This window comes from Raphanus sativus, chromosome 1 (genome assembly GCF_000801105.2).
Source record: "Raphanus sativus cultivar WK10039 chromosome 1, ASM80110v3, whole genome shotgun sequence".
NCBI classification, from domain to species: domain Eukaryota; kingdom Viridiplantae; phylum Streptophyta; class Magnoliopsida; order Brassicales; family Brassicaceae; genus Raphanus; species Raphanus sativus.
The window spans coordinates 14,782,630-14,808,921 of NC_079511.1; the positions used below are offsets into that span (position 1 = coordinate 14,782,630).

The window sequence follows — 26,292 nt, forward strand, 5'->3', positions numbered from 1 at the left end:
AGGATATGGGGTTGAATTTTTTTGAACAAACTATTATAGAGATTTAAAATGAAGTGGGTGTTGAATAAATTAGGTAGGAGATAAAGAAAATGATGTGGAATGTTAGAAAGGAAAAAAAAATAGGGTGATGAAAATGGAGAGGGTGTTGAAACCATTGTACATGGTCTAAAACTGATTCAACTAGCACTCTCAGCCTTTCCACCACAGCATAGAAAATCAACCAATTAGAAAACAGTTTGACCACATCATTTGAAACATTCTTGACTACTATACGCCGCTTCGCTTTCGTAGAAAAAGAACTTTTCACGATTCACCTTCTCTGAAGATAAATGCCAGACAAATCAATTATGAATGGTGAAGAGAATCTTATGGCTTCTTAATTACTCCACCGCTTCATACTAATTATATAAATTTCCATGATTGTGAGTTTCTCTGTCAAGACATTGTTTTGTGAATACGATTGATAGGGTTATGTGACGTGAGTAGTTGCTCCGATGATCGATTATGTTTCTTATTGTATGTTTTTTTTGGTAGCTTGAGCCAGTAGAATCTTTGTATTTCGTATCTTCTTTGGTGTGTTTTTCTTTCTGCTTGTCTATGTTTGTGTTTCTGACCTTACAAGTATTTTATTTTTTCCGCTATAGTTGCAATTTCGTCATTGTGTGTACAACTGCTACGATCTCCAACCTTGTTCAGAGGGCGGCTGAGTATGCCAAAAAGAAAGAGAGAGGTAAAGGTAAAAGCGGCTCGGGAAGCAGCAACTCAAGAGTTTCACTTTTAATAGGGAAGTTCGGGAGGCAGTTCCTGAAACGATTCCTGCCGTGGTCCCTCCTTATGAGGCCGCGAGGCCTAGTTCTTCGTTGCAGACCGTCTTGGGGATGTTGGGACTGTTGAGCTCGTTGTGACAGACGCAGCTTTGATGCCACCTCTGCCTCCTCTAACCCTTGTTGTTTCAAGGGATTTGTTTGTCGATGTTTGTGGCAACAGAGGTCAGTTTGAAAGCGACTCGCCGTCCTATAGATGAAAAAGATCAGAGATATTACTCAGCTCGGAGATTTTTGATGGATTTTCCTGCAAATGCGCCGGCTAATTCTGATAAGGGGTGTCAGTTGATTTCGGAAACAGACTCTACGAAGCCTGCTGCTCCTAGTTCCGGAAATGGAGATCTCGTTGTCTTGAAAAGGCTTAGGTGGACGATGGTCTGAGCTCCCGAGCTTTTGCGTCAACCTCTACTTAAAGGGTCGAGTTTTCGGACAACACTCTTGCTGAGGATAGGAAGGTTTTGTTGGGCTTGTGAAATCTCATCTCCAATTCTATATTATCCGATTAGTACGATATTGTCCACTTTGGGCTTAATAGGCTAGCCCGCATGGTTTTACTTTCGGACTCCCTCCCAAAAGGTTGCGTACTAATTAGAGTTATATATTAGACACTCCTTGTCTAATTCTCCAATGTGAGACTTAATTTGATATTTCACATTATCCCATCAAACTAAGAATCACATTCATCTTGTGTCCCACAACTGACTTCTAGAATCTTCTGACATGATCTCTGCCACACACACACCTCTTATTCCTAACTCATAGGATATACCATTCTATCTCTCGAAAAGAATTTAGATCTTCTTGCAGATTTCTCGTCAACCGTTCTGATGCCAATTGTTGGGCTTGTGAAATATCATCTTCAACTCTATATTATCCAATTAGTACGATATTGTCCATTTGGGCTTAATATACTGATCCGCATGGTTTTACTTTTAGACTCATTCCCAAAGAGTCTCGTACTCATTTCTTCAATGTGAGATTTAGTTTGATATTTTCCAGGCGATCCGTCTAGCTGGTGATCTTAGTTTTCCAGAGCATATGTTTTTTGGGAATGACATTTACAAAAGTGTCTACCGATATGATGTTTTGGTAACTGCTTTATTGTTGTCGAGGTTATTTGGTGAGTCTATGCACTTTTCGTGTTGATTTTGACACTGATTTTTGTTTCGTTAATTGTAGCACATGGGCTGGGTGATTCTCAACCGGCCATTCTACACGTACAAGATCGGAGAGGTTCGAGTTAAGGTCGCCATTGCTGAGAAAGAAGTTCTTTGATGTAAAGATGCATTGAAGGCGGAGCAAGCCAAGAACCAGTAAGTGCTCGTGCTAGGAATTTGTTAAGTTATTTTGTGCATTGCGCTCTCTCAACTGCTCAATCTGTATTTGTATTGGATCTATCACCTGCTTCTTTTACCAATTCGAAAGTCATTGGATGTGTTTTTCCTGCAAGTTTTGGCCACTGATAGAACTGGTATTTTTATATCTTTGTCCGTTTCAGAACAGAGGATGTTGTAGTTGATATGTTGTGCTAAATCATAAATAACTTAACATGTTACAGAAGATACTGTTATCTTCAAGAATGACTAACATGATATTGGATTTGTACCAAGATTCAAGATTTCATTTTATCAACTTTTTCCTCATGAAATTTTTTGTTTCTCAATATGATAATGGAACTTTTCGCCTCAAAACTCAGTTTCTTCCCATGAATGTGTTGTACCGAATCTTTGAACAGAATCTATACAAAAATATCGAACTACCAATATTACCCTTCACTCTTGGCCACCGTAGCTTCTCCTCCTCCCGTCTTCATCTCCTTCCTCTTCCCTCCGCCGCAACAACAGAGCCAGCTAAAACAACCGGCACAACAACTCCGACAACACTCAGACTCGGAGCACTTTAAACATTTCCAACAAGAGCATTTCGGACATTTAGGCTTCCCAAAGCAGCTGCAGCATTTGAACTTCAGACAGCAACAACCAACACAGCTCGGCTTCTTACAGCAAGAGAAACATCCTTGCAAAGACGGACACTCGCACTTGCAACAACACCCGCATTTGCCGCAAGCGCAACTAGGTTTGGGACACGAAGGGCATTTTGGTCTACATAGTTTGAAACTACAGCATCCTTTGGACTCATCTCGCCGACGGATTTCTTGCCAAATCTTCTTAAGACGAGACTTAGTGGTTGTATTCTCCATGTCTTGTATAAACCGATAGAGATGTCTAATGTAGTCAGGATAGATCTCTAGGTTGCAATGTCCACCACCTTTAATCCAAAGCGGTTCATACGGTTCTTTCGCCATTTTCCATAGCCTGTTTCCGTGAAGCCAATTCACAACATCATCCTCTGTTCCCTGCGTAACCATATATAGTAATAAGATTAATAAAGTGTCACCTTCTTGATATAAACCAGAGACAAATTTAGCTTACGTGTATGACAAGAACAGGGCTTTTGACCTTCTTGATCTTGTTTACGTTCTGCCATTAAACCCCAAGAATCAGTAAAAGGATAATACAAGAACCACCCAAGACCGGTTAGCTTCCAAATTAGCCATAGCCATTTCTAAACCGGTTTGATTCCAAGTTCGCCATTAACATAGGCTATCAAAACTTCACATCAATCTACAGGATAATATGCTAAATGTGTTTCTTGTAATAATATCAGATTAAAGGGAAAGGGATATTTACCGAATAAATATCACAACAAAACTTGAATTTGACATGACACAGAACACGAAGACCAGAGAGAATGCCGCTATGAAGAACAACACCTCTAAGCCGAGGAAGCTTAGAGGCAAGGTGCAGCGTCGGTCCACTACCAACGGATTGACCATACAAGATCAAATCCTCCTGTCCAACACCATATTCGGTCTGCAAACACTCGTAAACAGCCTCTATATCCGCATATGTATCATACTCACTCGGCTGTAAACACAAATTATATAAACAACAATTAGTCAAAAAGTATAATCAAAATATTCCAAATATCCGCTTGATCAACCATTCCATTAGAGATAAAGAAACATTCTAAGGCTCTGGTAGATTGATGCAGAACATCCCAAACCTAAGAGGCTAACTACATTAATATTTATGTTCTTGAGCTTAAAACTATTCAAAAAATAATAATAAAGGAGACGTGTTTACATACCTTACCGGTAGAGGCACCGTAGCCCGAATAATCATACCTGAAAATTATAACAAAAAAAAATTAAAAACTCTAGGGAACGAAACTATAAATGAACCCTCATAAATTGACCCTTACTGACTACTCGGATAAAAAGTTACACCTTATAGTAAATACTCCCTCTGTTCCTAAATATAGGATTTTCTACACTTTTCACGTTTATTAAGACTATAATAATTATTTGCACTTTATTTAATTATTTATATCATTTACACACTTTCTAATAACTGTCTACCAATAAAATTTAATCAGTACAACTTTTAATAAAAAAAGAACCTCAAAAGTATACAAAACTACCTTAAAAATATAGAAAATCTTATATTGTGGAACAAAGAAAAACTCCAAAAAATCCTATATTTAGGAACAGAGGGAGTACTATTTACCTACCCCTCTTCGAATTTCAAACGTTCTAAAAGAGTCACTGACTACAAACTGATGGTGGTAGGTGAGAAACTCTAAATTAAATTTCTGGGGTAAACAAAAGGTCATAATCAGGAAAAATAAAACACCACTAAACAAAAATAAAAACAACAAACATTTTACAAAACTTGAGAAAAATATACTCTAAAAGAAAATTTGTCGGAAACATCACCAAATCTGAGCTTTTTGAACAACGAGACAACAACCTATTTCCCAAAAGCGTGAGCTTTCTCAAGAGATGTAAAGACAACACAAAATCTTATTGAAGGAGTAAACAAGATGTGAAGCTTTAACCAAAAAATAAAATAAAAAGTTGAAACTTGTACCATAAATAAAAAAAAATCAAAAGAAAAATAACAAAAAAATTAAGAAAAAAAAGTATACTTAATTTAATTATAGTTAAACTGATATAAAAAAAATTGTCTACATACACAGAACTTGTAAACCTTAAAAATATAAAAAGTTCCAAAAAAGAAAACTTATTAAGCCACTGGTCGTAAGATATTAGATAAACAACAGAAACGACAACGTATTTACGAAGAGTATGAACATCAGAGAGAGAGAGAGAGACAGACCCCATGAGATTAACTCGGAGATTGACTTTGAGTTGAACGAAGAGATCAATGAGTTGTCCCAAATCTGCTGCATTTCCATGTGAATAGAGAAGTGTGAGCCTCGCGTTTGGGTTTCTCAGGTAGAAAGCTGCGACTTTGTTACCGCGTCTCGTCTTCACCACTCTAACGTCGATAGATGAGTCTCCGGCGGCGGGGAAAGTGGAGGAGGAGGAAGCGGAGACGGCGGAGAGTTTTCCGTCGGGGTTCTTGGTAAGGTGGTAGGTGGGAGGAGAAGGAGGGAAAAAGGCGAACTTGGCGGCGAGGTGAGAGAACATGCACCCCATTTTATTCACGGCGGAGAGTACAAAGCTGTGTGCATCAGTCCGCCGTTAGAGAGAGAGAAGCATGTGAGGAGAGACACGGAAACACAGAGACTGGAATAAAAAAGACTACAAGAGGGAGATTAAGGAGAAGTAACAGAGAGAAAGAGAGGGATGCTCTGAATATGAAAGACAGCAAGAGAGCAGAGGACGAAGAAAGAAGGGAGAGAGATGTGTTTGTGTGTGTGTGTGTGTGTGTGTGTGTGAGAGAGAGAGTGAACGTGCGTTTCCTAGGTAATTGGTTTGTGCTCTGTCTTACTGTTTCTTCTTCATTTCTATTTTTACTAGTATTTACTATTTGTTTAACTCTTTATTAATTTCACTTATATTATCTTTTTCGCTCAAAATATTTTTTCTACAGTATATGGTTTAGTTTTTTATTACCATTTGCCAACTTTAAAATTAATGGACTTTCTTTAGAAAGAAGTTGCAATGGTGAATGGACTTTCACTTCGTTGCTTGGACGGCTTCCGCAAGCATTCTTGTATGGTTTGCCAATCTGTTTTTTTTTTTCTATCAAAATGGTTTTGCCAATCTGTTTTTATTAACACTACTTTAACTACTTTTCTTGCAAACTTTCTTTAAAATTAATTTATCAATAATTTTTTATCAGAATTTTACTTTTTCTTGAGTAACTATGCTATTTTGAGAATCATAGCTAAGGGCATCTCGATCTTCACTCCATATTTTACTCTATTTATAGAGTAAATGGAGTGAGATATGGAATAGGGAACAAAAAATAAAAAAAATTATTCTATTTATAGAGTAATGTTTTTATTTTATGTTCATTACTCCATTTTTTACTACATTTACTCTATAAGTGGAATAAAATATAGAATATGGATGGAAATACTCTAAGGATGAACAGTAATAACGCCAAAAAATTAATAAACAGTCTTTTTTTTTTTGGACAAAAATAAACAGTCTTTGCGTGAAAATTATATGTGATTCTTCTTGTTATGTTAACAATATGCTGGGGAACTATATCATGAAAACAAGAAGGCAAAGTGAGCTTCTTTCATGTCTTAGCTTAGCTGACAGTTTTATGTTTCCATACTGAAAATATACTACTCTTGTCATGCTATAGAATGATACTCTCTCCGTATTATTTAAAATGGCTTTCAAGTTTTTTGCATATAGATTAAGAAAATATAAATGTTTATACAATTTATCTTGATTACATAAATAAAACTAGTTCAACCAATAAAAACTCAGTATTTTGTAGTTGGCACAAAATTCAAATAATATTAAATTATATCTAGAACAATGAGAACATCGAATATTTTAAAACAATTTTTTTTTCTAAACACCATCTAAACTGATACAAAGGAAGTAATAAAATTGATCCGTAATACCACCGGACAAATTATAACATATCAAGTATTGAACTAATCTAACTATCTATTATTTCTTTGCCACTTCAAACGGAACATCTAAAGTATAATCGTCGAGGTCGAACAAAAAAAATTTAAAAGTGCAAAATAAATTATACTCTCCATATTTCATATTAAGCGTCGTTGTAGAGAAAAAAAATTATTTGCAAAATAAGTGAGAAATATGTTATGGCTTCTATACCTATGAAGGATTTGTGTTTTGACCCAAAAAAATGAAGGATTCGGGTAGCGATTCTATTTGGTTCTCAAGCCTACCACTTTCTCGTTTATTGTTTTCAACATGCATAATCCAATGCACTACAGGGGCTGGCTATTCATTCATGTAAATTGCAACTATCCGTGCCATATCATATTCTTCAAGTATAAATGGTAGAGGTGGATACAAATCGAACACTACCATGATTTTAAGTATTTGAGATTTATTTTGTATTTTACGGATATCCAAATTTTTGATTTTATTTGCTTCAGGAAATAAGAATATCCGATTTTTATCCGGTATGAATATTTATGGATATGTTATCCACTTTGTTTAATACAAATAATTTAGAACAAGTCATACAAATTTGTCTTACAAATATATTTAACATGATATAAACTATAAAGTAAAGATTGGTGCAATTATATGTTTCATAAACTTTTTTAAATTAATTAAGCGTTCTTATAAAACATAAAATTTTAGAAGGATTATAATTTTATAACTATTTTATATTATTTTCTTAATTTAAACTCCTATAAGTAATTTAATAAATAAAACTAATAAAGTTATATGTTAAAATAATATTTATATGATATTATACATTAAAACTTATATATCTAATTGTACATATTGTGTATAAAAGCCGAAACGGATTGGATATCTGACTTTGAAATTTTTAGTTTTTGTGATTTGCTTCATTTTAATGGATATTGATTTTTAATATTTGTTTTGCTTCGAAGATTTATGGATATCTAGATTTTTTGGATCTAGTCGAATCGAATAACAAATCGAATCAAAATTAACGGATAAATGTTCAGCGCTAAAAAATGGTACTATGTCGTCTATTTTTAACAGTGATCGACAGCTCCGAACAAGTAAACTCTTATTAATACTCTATTATTTTGCACAATGAATCGGAATATCGGATATCAAACTTTAGGTGGAGAAAGAAAATTATTCTGTCTTTACTGAATAAAACACACCCAGAATTTTTTTATAGTGAATTTCTTAATTCAAATCAACTGTTCAACGAGTCTGAAATTTTTTCTACCAACTATTTTGTATTGAAAGTAATTATTGCAAGAAATCTAATTTTACCAAAAAGAGTTTCAGAATAAAATAAAGACTATGATCAAATATAATATAGCTATATTAGTTGTTAATTTTTTTTTTAAAACTTGATTCAATTATAAATTTACAAATCTTACAGTTAAACACAAAACATTTTAATTTAAGATTCAGTGGCTTATAATGATTTACCTCGATACTAGGATAATTATTTGAAGTAATAGACAATTTGATTTATTAAATTATATTTTTATTTTTATCTAATGATAAAAATGTCATTTAAATTATAAATAATATTATTAAATTAACTTATAGCATATATTATAACAATAATAATAACAATCTGATCACTCTAACCAACGTGCCATAAAACAAACTAATTCAGTTAAATGTAAACAAACCAATATTAAATTTTTGGATTATACACGATCAAAATTTACATCTTATCATCTAATTTAGTCAGATTATAATACATTAACAACCGAGATTTATTTCAATTAAATTTCTAAACCAACTTTAATAAGATAAAAATATACAATCATTTGTAAAAAAATAAATATATACACAATAATTTGTCTTGATTTGTTAGTTAAAAAATATAAAAGAAGAATATTGGCCGCGTTTTAATGCTGATTGGATCTTCGTGTTCTTTTATAATTAGTGTCGTAGTAAATAAAATTGCTGGTTAAAATAGCAAACTAACTTATATTGTTGCTAGTTTGATGATAAAAAATGCAAAAAGATAACTAACATAATTTTCTTAATAAAAAATAAAACTTTCTCTCTCTAGTACGCATAGCTATGCCTTCTCTCTAATTTAAAACCACCGTGCACAGTGATTCTGACCAGCGGAGTGGGCTCCCACAGCTACCGCCGGTCCGGCTTTAAGTTTTCAAGCTTTCTTTTTCTTTTCTTTGCGTATATATGTGTCTAGAAATCTTCCGTTTTTCTCTTTTGTTCCCGATCTTCATGATCGGTTTTGGCTTCCGGGATGATGAGGCTCACGAAGCTCAGGCGTCGTCGGCTTTAGACTTCGGGGGGTGGAGGCTTCCTCAGCCGAGCCTCGTCGACTTTCGGGAAAGATTTGTGGGTTCGATGATCGCGGAGGGTCATTGTGTTTTGGTTCCTCGCGGCGGCTGGCTTCGTTTCTTCGGCGGATGAGACTTCGATAGGTCTTCGATTGAAGCTCTCCGGCGATGGAGGTATGGCGGCGAAGATACAAGAGAAGGGAGTGGTTCAAAGTCGCAAGCGGTGGTATGTTAGGATCCGGATGAGATCTCGGGACAGACTCGGTGAAGCTCTCCGATGGAAAAGAATTGGCGGCGATAACGGGTGTGGTGGTTTGTCGACGGCGAGTTCTGGCGAAACAACTTTTGTTTCGTTTTCTCCGGCGAAAATCTCGGCCATTGAATCACGAAGGGTGGATGGAAGACGCGTGTCTCGTGTGCTTGGTGTTTGATGCACATGGACGGTTTGGGGAAACGATTAGACGCGTGGCGGTGGAAATGGAGCGTATGGTTCGGTTGGGCTTTAGACCCGTTTGTGGGTGCCCTTTATGTCGGACTGATGTTAGTTGCAAGTGGACTGTTGGTCTGTGTATTTCGGAATGGGCTTGGTCCGTTTATGGGCCTTGACCTTTTAATAAAATATATATCTAGACAGAAAAGAAAAAGTTTGATGATAAAAACAGTGACAGACCCAAATTATTAATGTTATCTGAAGAGAAGCTTGTAAGGGGACCTCTCATTGTTCACCTATCGTTCGGACACATGCAATAATTGCATGTTTTTGTCTTTCTCATTAAACTAATTAGGCCTGGGCGTTCGTGTACCCGTTGGCGTTCAGATCGAGTTTTTCGGATTTTCGGATTTCGGATTTACCCTCTTAGGTCTCATAGTAAAATTTCATTAGTACGGGTCGGGTTCAGATTATAACACTTCGAGTTCGGTTAAAAATTATATTGCATCCTAAAACCCATAAATTAACCATATATCATTCGGATTCGGATTATATCGGTTCGGTTCAGATATAACCAAAGTAAAAAAACAGAAAACTTAAAGAAAAATATAAAGAAAAACAACTAAATTTTAAAAATTAATCTATCACATATAAAATTGCTAAAATAACAATAAAATGTTAAATTAAGCATGAAAACAAACATTATTTGTAAACAATATACATTATATTATAGAGAGTACACTTGTTATTCCAATGAATAAATTATAAATTACTTATTTATAACTAATTGTGTACTTAAAACATTTTTAATATTGTTAATATTTATTATTATATATCATATTACCACGAATATTAAATTTAATAACTAAAATACTTATATATATATATTTCAAAATATTTATATTAACTATTAGTTTCGGGTTTTTCGGGTTACCTGTTCGGGTTCGGTTAATAACACTTCGGGTTCGAATATTTTTTAGACCCTACAAAACCCATTCGGATATTTTTACATTTCGGGTCGAATAACGGGTCGAGTTTTTTTGGTTCGGATTCGGTTCGGATTTCGGGTTCCAAATTTTATGTCCAGACCTAACACTAATAATGAAATAAATCCATCCACGCAAATAGTTATTGTATACTTTTTATTAATTTCGTGTAGGACGATTATATACTTCTTTTTTGTAACATTAGAAGTTGGTAGTTCATGCGTTGATACTATATTTTTGAAGACAATAAATAGATTATATTTCTTTCGTTTTATATTAAGTGTCATTGTATAAAAAAAATTCATTGTAAAATAAGTATTGTTTTAGCATTTTAATGTATGATTAATTAATTTTATTACCTAATTTATTTTGGTTGAAACATAAGTAGATGTATTGATAATAATATTTTTATATAGAAAATATGTAAAATTTATTAATTTTGTTATTTAGTTTATTTTGTTACTAGTGGAAATATGAATAGATATACTCCATGTTCTAAAACTCGGCCAGATTGACCGATTCCACGGCGAGAATTCGCTCCACGGCAGAGCTCCGTTTCGATTTTACTATAATCGGTCAATAACTCGGGAAAGAAAAGAATCTGGTTTTTTAGAGATCAAAATCGTTATTTTATCATATCTTGTTGCCAAAAATCAAAGAAAGTAAACATAAACGAACGAAATCAACAAGAAAAAGGAACTTTGATGAAAAAAAAATCAGAGCAGCGGCTGTAAATTAGGTTTTTGGTCGAGGAAGACGAAGTGTATATTACACTTTTGCCCTTCACTAATGAAATTGATAAAAACACCCAAAATATGCAAACTGAAACCTCGAAGCCGGGTTATTTATTTAAAGAAAGCACAACAAAACCACTCAACCACTTCATATTTTTTGTTATATTATCAAAATATAATATATATAACTTTGCACTTTTAATAGCCCTAGAAAAAATCCTCGAATACTCCTCGATTTATTTCCGATTTTCCGATTACTCGCTTGGCTTAGGTCAGCCGCACGGATAGCGCGTAGCGAGTTTTCGAACATGCGATATACTAGTGAATAAAACTTGGACATGTCACCATGCAGGTCGACGGAGGCGTGGGATTAACGAGCAACTGCAGCGCGTGGACTGTGAAGAAGAAACAAGTGTTCAGTTTAGAGTGTTGATAGGTTGTTTGACTTCGGGGCAAAGAAGCAAAGAGATCTCTATGACTCGGGTCTTGCAGGTTGGGTCCCACCACCACAAGCTTATCAGTTTGCTTACTATTTTAGATTTTGTACAAATCTGTTCCTCTTTTGTGGTCCTCTCCTTGTTTTCCCACTCCTGCTCTGCCACGTGATACACTCTTTTTTTTTTCTTTTTGTCAACTTTCTATATTATCAAAGGAGAGATTTACCATTTGAGTCACTTTATGACTTTCACTATCATCATATGTCACTTATGTATACTAAGACACTTTCTTAGTGGCTAATGTCAAAAATACCCTAAAAAACACTAACTAAATGGTTTCAGTTTCTTTTGGTCTTTAGGGTTCAGTTTCGATTTGAAATTCAAAATCCCATCGACTGTGAAAACTTTTTTTTATACTTTTTTGTAGAGATTTCGGGGTTTGGTTCTAATCTTTATCGTAGAGAAACCCAGAGGGGAGAAAAAGGCAAAAGTTTCTTCATCTCTTCTGATTCCCATCTTAGGGAGATTAGGGTATCATCGAGTTGCAGACATGCATAGGAGCGGGAGGCGAGCCGGTAAAGAGCACTGTTTCGGTGAGATTTGCGGTTGTAGCGATTAATAGGGTTTCACTTGTTTAAAGATCTTGCATCCATTGTGTTCTGAGGCCGTTTAATTGAATTGCAGAGGCAGATTTACTTGATTTATGCTTTGTTTTTTTTTTCTTTTTTGTTTAAGATCACAACGAGGCAGATTTTTTAGTTTAGAATCTTCTCCTTGCAACTTCTTGTAACTTCACGATATTATCTTTGCAAAAATATTTTTTTTAGAGTTGCAGACCATATGTTCGCTAAAATGCCTAACTGAACTTTGAAGATAACACAATGTCATACCTTTGCTTGATAGTTTCTTTTTGTGTGTAAAAGTAGAAAATAACATGTTACTCTCTGGTTAAGTGTACTTTCCGCTCTTCATTGGTGTGTTCTTGTGTATGCTTATGCATCTTATACTTTCTCGTCAAGTGTGCACCCAGCTCTTTAATATGTGATTTCTTAAAGCTGTTTTGTTGTGCTCTTGTTATGCATGTTTGTTATGTATGTGGAAACGACTAGGAGGTCATTCATGCATGTGTTTTCTTTCTTTATGCAGTTGGTGACTTTAACATTTGATATTTGTACCATGATGTGTGTTGCTGACCCAAGAGACAAGCTTTACGTCGCAGATATGTTCCAAGACAAGTGATTAACCACATGATAAAGCTGAATTGTATGTGCGTATTCTGATGATAAAGCTTACGGGTCATCGTCATGTACATTGTAAATTTGTATAAATGAGTAGTGTACATAGGTCTTGTTGTACACATGTACATTATTTTTGATGATCAAGCCATAGCCATGTGTACAGTATCCTCATGCACGTTAAATTTGTTACATGAGTGGTGTACAAAGGTCTTGTTACATTTATTGGAAATGAAAATCTGTATCATTCTAACCAAGGGTAATGGAGTATATCGAGGCTTTGATAACGGAGGAAGCATGGACGGTGTCACTGACCCAAGACACATGCTTTACATTGGAGCTATGTTCCAAGACAAATGCTGAAACAAGAAACAAGATTAGGAATTATAAATCAAAATTGTATCCTCTATGTACAATGTAGCTTTGTATAAATGAATAGTGTACATAGGGCTCGTTGTACACATGTACATTATTTATGATGATCAAGCCACACCACTTGCACACTAACCTCATGTGCATTGTAAATTTGTATACATGAGTAATGTACATAGGTCTTTTTATCCATGTGTACATCATCCTAATGTGCATTGGTATAAATAAATAGTGTACATGGATATGTACATTATTCTGATGATCAAAGTCATAGCAACGTGTACATATAGGTCTTGTTATCAACATGTACTCATTCCAACAAATAATTTTACAGTGAATTTCTAAGGCTATCGCATTATTATCAAAGCTAGTTGAATGGACTATGAAATGTTTACTTTGTTGTTGTGTACAGAATATGCATAGGTGTGTCTGTAACCACAATCCTTCTCTAATTTCTAAAATATTATTCTTACATTGTCTCTGTTATGTGTATATTTATACAAGAATTGTTGTGTACAAATTTTATTGTACACATGTACATGATTGTAAACAGCTTTCTCCTTCTAGAAAGTTTATTTCTTTCAATGGAATTCTTCACCCCTTCAATAAAGATGGCTCCTTTAGTAGTTCTGTGAGAGGATTCATGATTCTTGAAGTTTGGTGGGATGACAGATTCCTTCTTCCAGTGAATGGAAAATTCATATGAGCCGAGCCGAAGATTCCCATTCGCCGGCGATGACCAGACAGTACTCCGCCATGGCGACGCCTGAAAACAGAGTAAGGTGGGTCGAAGATTATAGATGATAAACAGTGAATAAGCCTTAATAATCAAGTTTAAGAAAGTCACAAACCTTAACACTGAATGATTAGCACAAAATTTTTGTGTTAGGATGGTGAACGGCAACGGTGAAACGAGATGACGAAGACGTGAAAAGGGATTTTTCTTCTACGGTGAAGACTAGAGGAAAAAGGTTAAAACATGTGGACAATCTAGGCCGTCGGTGACAAAATGACATCATCTAATCTAACGGTGCGTGTTGAAGAAAGAAAACTATCCTATCTAGATCTGAGTAAATCAATCTGAGCCGTCCATGTTTTTAAGATATCAATGGCTTATATTAAAGCCCGCCAGTTTTATTAGGCTCATGGTTGGGAGTCAACTGAAACTGATTCTTTCCTCTTCTTTGTAACGAGCTTTTAGAAAAAAGTGCTCCAGTATAAAGAAGTGACTTTTTGTGATATTAACAACTACAAAAGTGACTTGAGGTGTAAATTTTTCTTATCAAAGTTGCCCAGGATATTACAATTTTGTTTATATGTTCTAGCTTTTTTTAGCTAAGGCGATTTCCAATATATTTCCCTATTTTTCCTCTATAACACAGAAATTCTATAATAGATATGAGTTTTTTTCTAATATATTCTTTTATTTTTTCCTCTAAAAAGAAATATTTTTAAAATATTCTTTTATTATTTTAAACTAATATTTTCTATTTATAAGTGTTGAAAATTCATCCAATTATTGTAGTTTTTTTGTATTTTTCATAAAATTGCTATTTAAACTAAACATTTTATTACAAAAAGCTATCATAAAAATAAAATAAAATATACATTATCTAACCATATTACTATATTTTCACATAAATGATTTGTTAATGCATTTCGCAAATGAGAAATGAGTATTGATTAATATTTAGGTTGAAGTTAAATATTTTTATTAATATGTTAAAGCTATGTAAAACTTTTATAGTTAAAGTTTAGTTTTAGTTTTAGTTGAATATAAAACGTTAAATATCATTTGTTAATTTTTCCAATTTTGAATAAATTAATAGTATTTTTATTTATGATTATTTATAATTTTGAAAATTTTAAAATTATTATGTAAACAAAAACTGTAAAAAGATACAAAGAATTATGTTTATCTATAAACATGTATTTTAATTATAATCACAAAATGTTAAAAGACCATACTGCAAATAAAAAAGTTAAAATTGATAATGATAAGTAATTATTAAGGACTTCATGAAATAAAAAGATGCCAAATGGTGGAAAGCACAATTACTAATCCAACGCAATTTAAGTGGGATGTCATACAAATAAGAAACATAATCTCACTTAATTACCGTACTATAACTATTATTTGATCAAATCATGCTTTATATATATCATAATTATGTTTACAACAGTCTTTACAAATTTTCAAAAACGGTGGCCGAGATTGCGACTGTACTGAACTTTACATCTTTTGTTTACGTCAATAATCCACCGAAAAACGCAGCAACGAAATCGATGTTCGATGTTCGATGTACTAACGAAATATCAAATAATGAACCTTAGTTTCCTAATACGTGCATATGTTACAGTAAAGATGCTTCCTAATACGCAAACAGTTCATAACTATTTCAAAGTTGCCCAAAACGGTAATTTCCTGATATTCATTTATTTGAAGAACAAAGCATCAGGTTATGCGAAACTGTACTAATAAGTATTTTGTAATTCTATTAATGGTAAGTTAATGCTTTTTAACTATATCAATGCTGAAATTGTGGATAAATACATATCTATACTATTAAAGCAAAATTTCTATTATAATTATATCTTTTTTTTTTTTAAAGTTATTAACATTTTATGTCATTTTTTTAATTATACAGAGGTATTCTGGTCTCATAGAAGTAATTCAGACTAGTCATGTGTTGTTATGTGTCGGTTTTTTATTCCTGGCAATGTCGAAATGTAATTTTCCAGTGGCCGGGACTCGAACTCTAGTGACATCATCGTATTGTGCTTTTAAAATAGAATAATTCTAAAAACATAATTAAATTTTACTATATTTTAGCAAAATAGAATAATAAGTAAAAAGTGAGATAATACATAAAATATTTCATATTGGAAAACTATTTACTATTTAGTTTTAGAGATGAAATAAAGTAGGATCAGAAGATATTACTTCAAATATATTTTTGGGTCAAATTTTAGTTCAAATATATATAGTGAGAAAATGAGAGAATTAGAAATATTCTAGTATCTCCAATAGAACACCAAAACACTAAATTTGGTGTAATTTCATCTCCAATAAAACACCAAAAATTACACCATCCCACCAAATTTGGTGTAGAGTAAATAGTGTTACATCAATTTGGTGTAACACTATTCATCACACCAACTATTTTATATACATATTTTATTGTGTTTCTATTTAATAATATAGTTCAACTATTATTATTGGTTAGTTTAAATTTTGTTTCAATTATTATCATTAATCATTTCAAATTGTAATTAAACATAAATATATTGTATTATATATATTTTAAAATTATTTTTACGTAATTAAAATATATTTTTTTATTTTGGTTTCAGGTAAAAAATCACTAAGTTATTATTATAATTTTATGTTATAAAAATAAAATACATAGAAATTTATATTTTATTAAATAAGAAATCACTAAATGGTTATTATCATTTATTTTATTGAATTCACCAGACTTGAAAATCTTTATTTTATTTTATAATATAGTTAAACATATATTACTGACTAATACAAATTTAATAAAACAAATATATTGATATGTTATGTATTTTTCATAATTAATGTTTTGTAACTTTTAATATAGTATTTTATGTAAATTAAATACACGTATAATTTTGTTAAACAATAAAATAAATCTAAATAAAGTTTATAAATGTATAATTATGAAAATGATGAATATAATATCAAAGTGTGATAAAATAATTATTTATCAATTTTAAATACTAAAATAAAAGAAATGTTAAAATAGAAAACACCAAATAATATAATATTACTTTTGGTGTAATATTTGGTGTTATGGTTGGAAATGATCAAAAATGTTTGACACCAAAACATCAAATTTGGTGTAATTTGAACATTAATTTTGGTATCATGGTTGGAGATGCTAAGTGAATATACAATTTTAAATCACATAACTATTTGGAAAAAAAAAGAGGCCAGAAGCTCTGTAAAACGAGGGTATTTTATGTAAATTTAGATTCAGTGTATTTAATATTCTAAATTTCGAATTAAGGTTCCTAAAAAAAAAAAGCGTAACTATGATCATACTGAATAATATAATCGGTTGTATGGGGAAGGCTTAAAACGTCACTCTTCTCCTTGCAACGTGGATTCTAACATCGATACAGTTGATCTTTTTTTTTTTAATCTGCAGATAACCCAAACACAAACAGACTAAATAAATTAACCGATCGATAAACGAGTTAATAAATACTCCCAAATTTGAAACTGACAAAAGAGTATAAACAAATTTATACAAAGGGCTGAAAATGTGAAACGATTCGAGAGCCACGTGCAATGAAAATCGCATTAAATTAAGGAACTGCGTACAAGATTAAATATAGTAGGGGTGCATGCCTTCGCTGGAACTCGTGCACCCAAAATTTCTACACGCCATGATTTATCGCTAAAGACGAGAGGACAATACACGTATATTTTTCACTTTTTTGATATGTTTACAAACATATTATATATATATATATATATATATATATATATTTTTTTTTACTTTTATTAATATATTTATTTATAGAATTATTTGAAATTTAATTGTGTATATTACAGGAAATGTATAAATGTTATTATCCATGCTATGCATGAAAATATTGCAAACCTTATCTTGTAAACGTTTATATTTAAATTTGAAAGCCCTTAATTCAAAAAAAAATATTTTTTATTTTAATTAACATTATATATTAAAAATAATAATTGAATTTAAATATATAAGTATCGTAAAATATTAGTATATAAGTGTTACTTACTATAACTGTAAAGTATAAAATTATTTATCAAATACGATTAAAAATTTAAAATATTTAATAAAATTTTAAGATATTTAAATAACTTATAAAATAGTTAACATACACTAAAAATTGTTGAATATCGATTAAAGAAATTTAGTCGATATTTTGGAAATATGTTTTGTAAATTTAAATGTACAATTTATAAAAATAAATATTTAACCTTTTGTGCTCTTTATGTTAATTAATTTTTACTAATATATTCATTTTCTATTAATATATTTATTTATATAACTATTTTGAATTCAATTGTTATATCAAATTTTTTATATTAATACACAAAATGTTAAATATATTATTTTTATTATATATTATAAAATTTCGACTTATATATATATTAATTTTTTTATTTTTAAATTTATTTTAATATTTAAATACTTTTAAAATGTATTTATTTGATTAATTAAAAGTTAGTTTTGAGATTATGAAAAAATTATACTAAAAACAACTTAATGATGATATTATACCAAAATGACAACTATATTGAACTTTTGTTCCGTTTACAATGTTCCACTTTTAATAATACTAAAGATTTAATTTGTTTCCTAAGAGCATCTCCAAGGGTTCATTCTATTTTCTATTCTAAAATAGAATGACTCTATAATAGAGATGAAGTTTGCTCCAATAGTACTCTATTTTAGAGTAGAATATAGAGTGATGAACAAAAAAAAACAACTTACTCTATATTTGGAGTAAACCTATTTTTTACTCTATTATAAAGTGAGAAATAGAGTACCATTGAAACATTTTTTACTCTAAACTCTATTTTAGTGTGAAAAATAGAGTGGGGTTGGAGATGCTCTGATTTGATATAGCTAAAACGTATACACCTTTTTCTTACCAAGATAAATTACCAAAATCACTAACAGTTTTAATTGTTATCAAGAATAACAGCTTTTTCCTTGCAAAAAAAACGAAAGAAAAAGTAGAAGGAATCACTTTTGTTTCTTGAGGTTGACACGAAAGGGTTGATTGCACTCGTGATAACCATTTGTGGATATTGGGCAGAGAAAAGTGAAAACCACAGTAACTTTTCACTTACCTGCGCAATATTTGCACCGGAGAATCATAATGGAATAGTTGAACGAAACGGGTAGCCATGGATCCCTAGAATCACTTAACGAAAACATTTAAAAGTGTATTTTAAATAGTAAAATTTTCAGACTAAATTTTCAGTTGTTTCAACTTCGTACTAAAACTAGCTTTGTAACATGAATTGTCATTTTATATACTTTTTTATCTAGTTAATTAGGTTATTACAAACAAAACATTAAAAGTGTATTCTAAATAGTAAAATTTTCAGACTAAATTTTCGGTTGTTTCAACTTTGTAATAAATCTAGTTTTGTAACATGAATTGTCATTTTGTATACTTTTTAGGGTTTATTTGTGAAATAGCTAGGGGAAAAAAAGAAATTAGTTTTGTAGAGAGAAAGTAGAGAGAGATAGGAAGAGAAAAAAGAAGACAAAAACCCAAAAGAGAGAAAGCATATAAATCAAGATTGGTTTCTAGGTTATATATACATTGATTAATGTTAATACATTATAACTTTCAATATATATTAATTAATAATATTTAAAACACTGAATTATCGTTTCATATTCATGGAAAATGTTTGCTAAAAATGTTATGATATATAACTAGATATTAATTATTTTTAATTCTTGTAAGAACTTTAGAAAACATTCAATTAGTTTATTAAAAACAGAATTAAGTATATTCTCTGTGTGTTTTTACAATTCAAAAAACAATTTAAACTATCTACTTTACATTTCATCTGTTTCAGTTAATTGTTGTTGTAGAATAAAATTTCATTTAAAAATTATTATTATTTTAAAATTTTAATGTAAATTTTTTTGACAATATCTTCAATTTGTTTTTCAATTTGCTATATGATTAGGTGTACAGATAATGATGTTTTTATTTTAAAAATATGCAAAATTAAATATATTTTTAATATGTGTTTATAAATTTAAAACGATAACTAAAATGAAATTGAAAAAATATTAATTAACATTCACGATTAGCTTGAATACAAGCTCTGTCTTCAGTCTGTTTAATAAAGACTTATGTGCGTTGGAGTTCAATAAAAGAAAACCTATAAAGAAGAACAAGGTACGATAGCGAATCAAATAAATTTGCATCTGTATGCAGGAAACAAGAAAAGAAGAGACAGATTTGATAGTTGTTATTATTCATTGATCACACAATACTTTTGATTTCACATTTATATCATCTCCAAATTAAACTAATATCACATCAACTTGATAAAAGAAAAAATAGTAATGATTATAATGATGAGAAAAAGTTGTAAACCAAAACGTTAAAGAATTACTAATTAATTTTGGATCACTAATGAACAGTGAAAGAAAGTGGTAATTGTTGACTAAAACATATGATGATTTTGATTTGAGTGTTGTTGTCGCTTTAAATTATAATCCGTAATTACTGAAATGAATAGAATCCAAGTTTGAATATTCGCTAGTGTAAGTAATATCGCCGGCCAGTGTCAATGGGAAAATAAAGTAATGTTTTCAGGTAACACACTGATATTGCTTTTTAGAGCATCTTTATCCCGGTTGCTAATCAAGGTTGCTTATGTTAATTGTGATTAAAAATAAATAGAAATTACCTTTTAAGAGAAACGACGTTGCTTAATTAAGCAAAGGAAGAGACAGACGCTTAAGGGACACGCGTCCTTCTCTTTCTCATCTCTCCTCTGTTCTTCTTGTTCTTCTTCGCCGGTGTGAATCATCGCCGGTATCATCAATCCTCAATTTCGTTTTACTATCTCTGTACTGGGTTTGTGTTCCTTTTGGGTATAGAATCTGATTCTCTTCTGCAGCGATTAATTCTCAGATTTTGAATGATGAGATCAAACAAAAAGATCTCTTCTTTCTTCGTTATAATTAGGGCCCACATGCTACATCTTGGTAACGCTTCTATAGCTTCAGCTTTTCACTCCGGTCAGATTCAGTAAGGTGGAGCTTGTAACGCCCGACGGATATCCAGAAGATGGCTTCGTATGGTTTCAACAACAACTACTTAAAGCAACCAAAAATAAGAGATTTGCAATGGAGGAGCAAAATAATGAAGTTGCTTACCCAAATCTTTTAGCATAATTTATTTCTTAAATACTAATAAAATATCATTAAGCAACCGATAATGAGTTGCAAGGATAAAGATGCTCTTATGAGCTTGAGTGTTTATTTCTGAAAATCAGAAAGTGAGAGAGGAGACACGTGATATAGAGACAGAAGCCTGAGAGTTTCGTGGCGTTAAGATCCAAACAGACCGGACACATCCACTCTGTCAACTTGCCAAGTAACCAGATAGTACAACACACTCTATACGTGGTCTTAAAGTTAATAAATATCACAACAAAATTATTTCTACGTGGTCTTAAAGTTAATAAATATCACAACAATTGTTTTGAGCAAATTAGCTCAATATACTGAAATAAGTAGGATACCATAGAATAAAGGAAAATTGGTAAAGATGGGGGAAGGAAAATTGGAGGATATTGTGTATAGAATGCAAATAGAGTGGATTTTGTGTGTATAGAGTGAAAATTCTCTTGTTTTAATAGTTAACTGTACTTCGATCCATTGGATCGACCACGCGGATATTTACTTTCATTTATATTTATATTTTTTTTTTCGTATTTACATCAGTAGTGATATAATATAAACATTAAGCATATTTTCAAAAATGTATATGACTTATATTTATATACAATAGTGTTAGATTTTAGTTGTTTGTCATCTAACTGATTGTTTCAAACTGTCAATTGTATTTGTAATACTTATTATATTTTATTTTGGTAGATCTTTCGTTTGATTATTAGACGTTATAATATATGTAAAAATTTCATAAATATGAAAATTATTTTTATTGACAATAGATTTTGTTGTAAACTGAATAATAATGTATTATGTGTATAAATTTTCCATTTGCTTAGTTAATGTTCGTAATTTGATAAAGTGTAAAATGAAATGGGCCATAAATTATGATAGACGTATTTTGTTACATAAAGCAGCTAATTGTGTTTGTAATATAAAAAATAATATATTGTTTTGGCATAGGCTATGTTTCAGAAAATAATTAAATCTTGGTGACACAAATTATAATATACCATGTAAATAATATTATTTTCAAAATGATTTTCCTTTTTTAGTAGTATTTATATTTTTTTAAAGATGTAGTAAAATTTTATTAGATTACAATCTTAGAAAAATCTGTAGAATATATTTTTATTAGTTTTCTTGTAATAATATAATATTAAATGATAGTTATATTTTCAATAATAAATGTATAAGGATAGTCAATTTTTAAAGATAGAAGTTGTGATTTCTGTTTTAATATAATATATAGATGGAGAATAATGAATTTATTTGACTTAGTGGTGGAAGAATCATATATATATATATATATATGTATTTAAAAAAAAAAAAACAAGTTTTAGTTTGTTTTGATGAGACGCCGAGAAGGAAGGGGAATAATAAAATTGGTCATGTGAATTATTCATTCGGCTCTATATAAGTAGAGGAAGCAGAAAAAAAAAAAAAGAAGAATATTACAAATGGAAAAGCATATGTGATCTAAAAGAGCCTAGCAAGAGTGTGCATCTCTTTTCTTGCTATTCACATGTACACAAACCAAATTTTGTTCCTACGTTAGAAAGCAAAGATGAACCTGTTTCTTTGTTTTCTGGGAGTGAGAGGCTTTGGAATATAATTTTTGAAGATAGCGTGTGAGGTTATGTTTCCATTGATCGTCTATCCTGCATATACAAGAACGATCTTCTTGTCTTGTTTTTTTTTCTTCTTATATATACAAATACAAACTTTTGAAACAAAAAGGTTTATGGGTTACCCTAAAACTTGAGAGACTAATTCCAGGGCTGTGACAAAGACACCGTGGAAGTTGATGCTCCTATTCCTCTTCCCTGATTGATTGCAGAGTTTAGAGTCTTGTATTGTTCATTGACCGACTTGTACATAGCTTGGCTGTATGCTTCTTTCGCCTGCCATACAATAACAAGAAAGTATATATATGTTAATGATGAAATAGACAAAGGACTTTGGTTTTGCTAATTTGATTAATATACAAGACCTCGTTAGGGTTGTTGCAGTCTGCCGTGACATCCGAGAAACTGATCTCAGGACCTATTGATAGTCCGGTACCATGAAACCCAACTAATCTTTTCTCTCCAATTTCTTTCTCAACCTGTAGATGAAAATTGAGGTGATGAGAGGAAAATAAAACAGAGAAACACACAAAACGGAGAAGAGAGAGAGCTAGCAATACTTTGGGTGGAGGAGGCATGATGCCATAGCAAAGCAAAGACATTGGATAGATGTGTCCAGGAGCACCAGAATGTTCAACCAGTCTTCTCATGTTGTCCACAGACGAAGAATCAAAGGGTGCCTGAACATTTCTTTTTAGATCATTATCTAACAATATTCACCAGATACATTCCATTTAGGTTAATAACTTACAGGAAACCATTCCCCTGTAGAAGGATCCGGGCGGTCCCTTCCACCGCTTGGTGCAATCCATATAACTTGGGAGCCAGACCTACAGCGTGGTTCATGCTACATTTAGCAGAATAACATTTTTATTTTCCAAGTCTATAGTTGTAATTAACCTTAGCAGTGTAGCCATCTCCTTTAAGCTTCGTGTGTTTGCTTTTCTTTTCATATCAACAAGCTCAGGATCATCGTTCATGTGCTTTTTCGAGTAAACACATATGAGATTCCTGAAAGCAGGAGAAATCCCATAAGTCAATAAAAGGTTACTTATATTTATACACTTGAGCCCTTCATGCATGCAGCAGACCATTGTCAAAAGAAAGGTTGTGATACCTTCCCATACTGAACGGCTTACATAGAGGATCAGTGATGACTCTATCACCAGCCACACATTTCTGCAGCAAAGAAAAAAAAAGAAAAGGAGGTATAAGTATAGAGACAGTAGTGTATATAGCTCAGAACAAGGTTCGAATGCTAACAATGTTCTCTCCTATGTATGGACACTGTGCTTCAAGTAAGAGTGAAATGACAGCGGGATCAGCTTCACTTTGATGATTTGATATGAACACGATATTGTGTCCCTGAAATCAACCAAATTAAACCGTTAAAGTCCTAGATAGAAAGGAAAGGAATTCAACTACTGATGGAAGCAACATGTGTTCAGTTAACCTGCCGAATCTTGTCTTCCAGCTCAGAGAAAAGAGAAACATTCCCAACGTAAGAATTTCTGCATGAAAAGATAAGTTACAGTTGATGGCAAGAAGAATTCATGTAACTGAATGTCAGCTTACTTGAAATCAATGAGGGGACGGATGTATGTATGAACAAACTGGTAGTAGTCAAATGGTTCTCTAACAGCTTTATGATAAGGATTGAAGGTATAAGGATGCTGAAAAATCGAAAGCAGGATTATAGACCCAGTAGAGAAACCATTACAAGTGAAATAGATTGATGGAGAAAAAAGTACCTCGACACCAAGAAGCATGCGATCGAAAGCAACAGACATGTTGGATATAACAGTCTGATCTGCCCTGGAAGCTCCACTACTTAACACCTAAAATGCATCAATAAGAGAACATAACAGTTGTGTTTCAAAAAAAAAAAAAGAGAACATAACAGTTATTGGAATGAGCAGAGCAGATATTGGTTTTCAATTTTAAAAAAAACTAATGGCAAAGCATAGGGCACAAACAAATGAGTGACGAAAAGAAGAGAAGATTTGTTTTGAGTAGTAAATATTTTAATTTACAGCATTTTTGTAGTTCCAGTAAAGCTCTTCCATCCCTGAAGCAACATTGGGAGGCAACCTTCCAGCTTCTTTTTCTTTCTTTAAACCAGAGATAAGATCTGAAAATGCAAATGAATAAAGGCATTGTTAGACATGCACATACGAGACTCTTAGAAATGTAAAGAGGTCCGTCACTGTAGCGTGAGAAGATTTTTTTTTTGGATAATGATTGGGACTGCATAACTCAGTGTATAATAATGAGCAGCAAAGGTGTGGAGGAAGATCATAAGAAAAGATCAGTGAACACATTCTACAACCTCCATAGCTTGTCTACGAATATCTACCGTAAGGAGTCGAATTCAAATAATTCCTAGGAGAAGAAGAAGAAGAAGACTAACCTTGTTCAGTTCGTGCATCCAAGAAGGTACGGGAATGGTTGGGCTCAGTGGTAGCCGGGAGGACAGATTCCTTATCCTGAACAAGCCCAGACATGGCTCTCACTCTAACAAACGATGCGACGACGACGCAACGAGAACGAAGAGGAAGCTTCTTGAAGGAAACGAAGCCGCGAACAGTGGGAGAAGCGAGCGGAAGCACAGGGGAGGAAGTTACGGTTGCACTAGCAGCAACGGCAACGAACGAAGAATGTGGGAGGGGCATGAGAGTCATTAAATCGTGTGTGAAGGAGATGACTTCTTCGTTTTTTTTTTCTTTTTTTTTAATTTATCTCAGGAGGACTTCTTCTTCCTTCCTTCCCTCATTTATTTTCCCTATACTTTTTTTTTTTTGGTTTTCACCAAATTGAAAACAATCTGTTATTTTTCTCACTATATTAGAAGTTGCGTCAGTAATTTTATTTGGCTTTGTCTGTGCTAATTTCTGCTTACAGTGTATTTATCTGATCATAGGATTAGGGTACATGTAATGAGAATTATAAAATTGTTTCATTCAAAAAAAAAGAATTATAAAATGAGTACTCTTATAAAATTGCTCAAAATGTGGAAACAGGGTCAAGAGGGCCTCTTTATCTTCTTTAAATGTTTGCCCTTTGATGAACTAGTCGTATTTGTGTGACAACGATATCTTAAATATAAATAATTTTACGTCAACAACAAACCATCACGTAAATTTAAAACACAATCAGATACATACTCTAATTTAATTAATTCTCGAAACCAAATTGATTAAATAAACTATATACAGTATATATAGTATATCTTTTTCCCCTTGCGTCAGAGGTTCAGTTTGCTGGTTTTCTTCATGTAAATCAAGAAGAGATTTATTTGACGAAGTAATGTTTGCGTAGACGTAACGATAGTAAGAAAACCAGTACAAATTCTAAACTGTAGTTAATTGACAAAATAAGATATTGTTATGGGTCAAAGTAAACTGTAAAACTATATGTACGTGAACATTTTTTACCAAAAGAAAAACTATATGCACATTTTTCATATATTCATAT

General features: G+C 32.0%; 2 protein-coding genes and 3 long non-coding RNA genes across 6 annotated transcripts; 2 read left to right on the forward strand and 3 right to left on the reverse strand.

Moving 5' to 3' along the window:
* Positions 1 to 429: 429 nt before the first annotated feature.
* On the forward strand, positions 430 to 2,384 carry LOC130495149 (uncharacterized). The gene is made up of 2 exons (XR_008934409.1): positions 430 to 1,913; positions 2,004 to 2,384. It is a non-coding gene; the product is annotated as an uncharacterized LOC130495149 (long non-coding RNA).
* Positions 2,385 to 2,501: 117 nt separating this feature from the next.
* LOC108814769 (uncharacterized) lies at positions 2,502 to 5,606 on the reverse strand. 2 transcript variants are annotated; one of them, XM_018587398.2, is made up of 5 exons: positions 5,006 to 5,606; positions 3,975 to 4,011; positions 3,515 to 3,751; positions 3,257 to 3,304; positions 2,502 to 3,180 (listed from the first exon to the last, which is right to left on the reverse strand). In XM_018587398.2, exons 1-5 carry the CDS (start codon positions 5,326 to 5,328, stop codon positions 2,590 to 2,592), a joined length of 1,236 nt encoding a protein of 411 aa, XP_018442900.1. In that variant the 5' UTR covers positions 5,329 to 5,606; the 3' UTR covers positions 2,502 to 2,589. The 2 variants fall into 2 exon arrangements, with proteins under 2 accessions (XP_018442900.1, XP_018442908.1); XM_018587406.2 differs by having other exon boundaries at positions 3,980 to 4,011; positions 5,006 to 5,084.
* Positions 5,607 to 17,212: 11,606 nt separating this feature from the next.
* Positions 17,213 to 21,841, reverse strand: LOC130495150 (uncharacterized). The gene is made up of 2 exons (XR_008934410.1): positions 20,701 to 21,841; positions 17,213 to 17,416 (listed from the first exon to the last, which is right to left on the reverse strand). It is a non-coding gene; the product is annotated as an uncharacterized LOC130495150 (long non-coding RNA).
* A 717-nt stretch (positions 21,842 to 22,558) lies between these two features.
* LOC108839737 (glycerol-3-phosphate acyltransferase, chloroplastic) lies at positions 22,559 to 25,628 on the reverse strand. The gene is made up of 13 exons (XM_018612512.2): positions 25,229 to 25,628; positions 24,852 to 24,949; positions 24,570 to 24,656; positions 24,394 to 24,491; positions 24,272 to 24,329; positions 24,082 to 24,183; positions 23,936 to 23,997; positions 23,719 to 23,829; positions 23,570 to 23,648; positions 23,379 to 23,498; positions 23,184 to 23,297; positions 22,944 to 23,094; positions 22,559 to 22,851 (listed from the first exon to the last, which is right to left on the reverse strand). Exons 1-12 carry the CDS (start codon positions 25,497 to 25,499, stop codon positions 22,960 to 22,962), a joined length of 1,335 nt encoding a protein of 444 aa, XP_018468014.1. The 5' UTR covers positions 25,500 to 25,628; the 3' UTR covers positions 22,559 to 22,851; positions 22,944 to 22,959.
* Positions 22,688 to 23,878, forward strand: LOC130495151 (uncharacterized). The gene is made up of 2 exons (XR_008934414.1): positions 22,688 to 22,826; positions 23,304 to 23,878. It is a non-coding gene; the product is annotated as an uncharacterized LOC130495151 (long non-coding RNA).
* Positions 25,629 to 26,292: the final 664 nt, after the last annotated feature.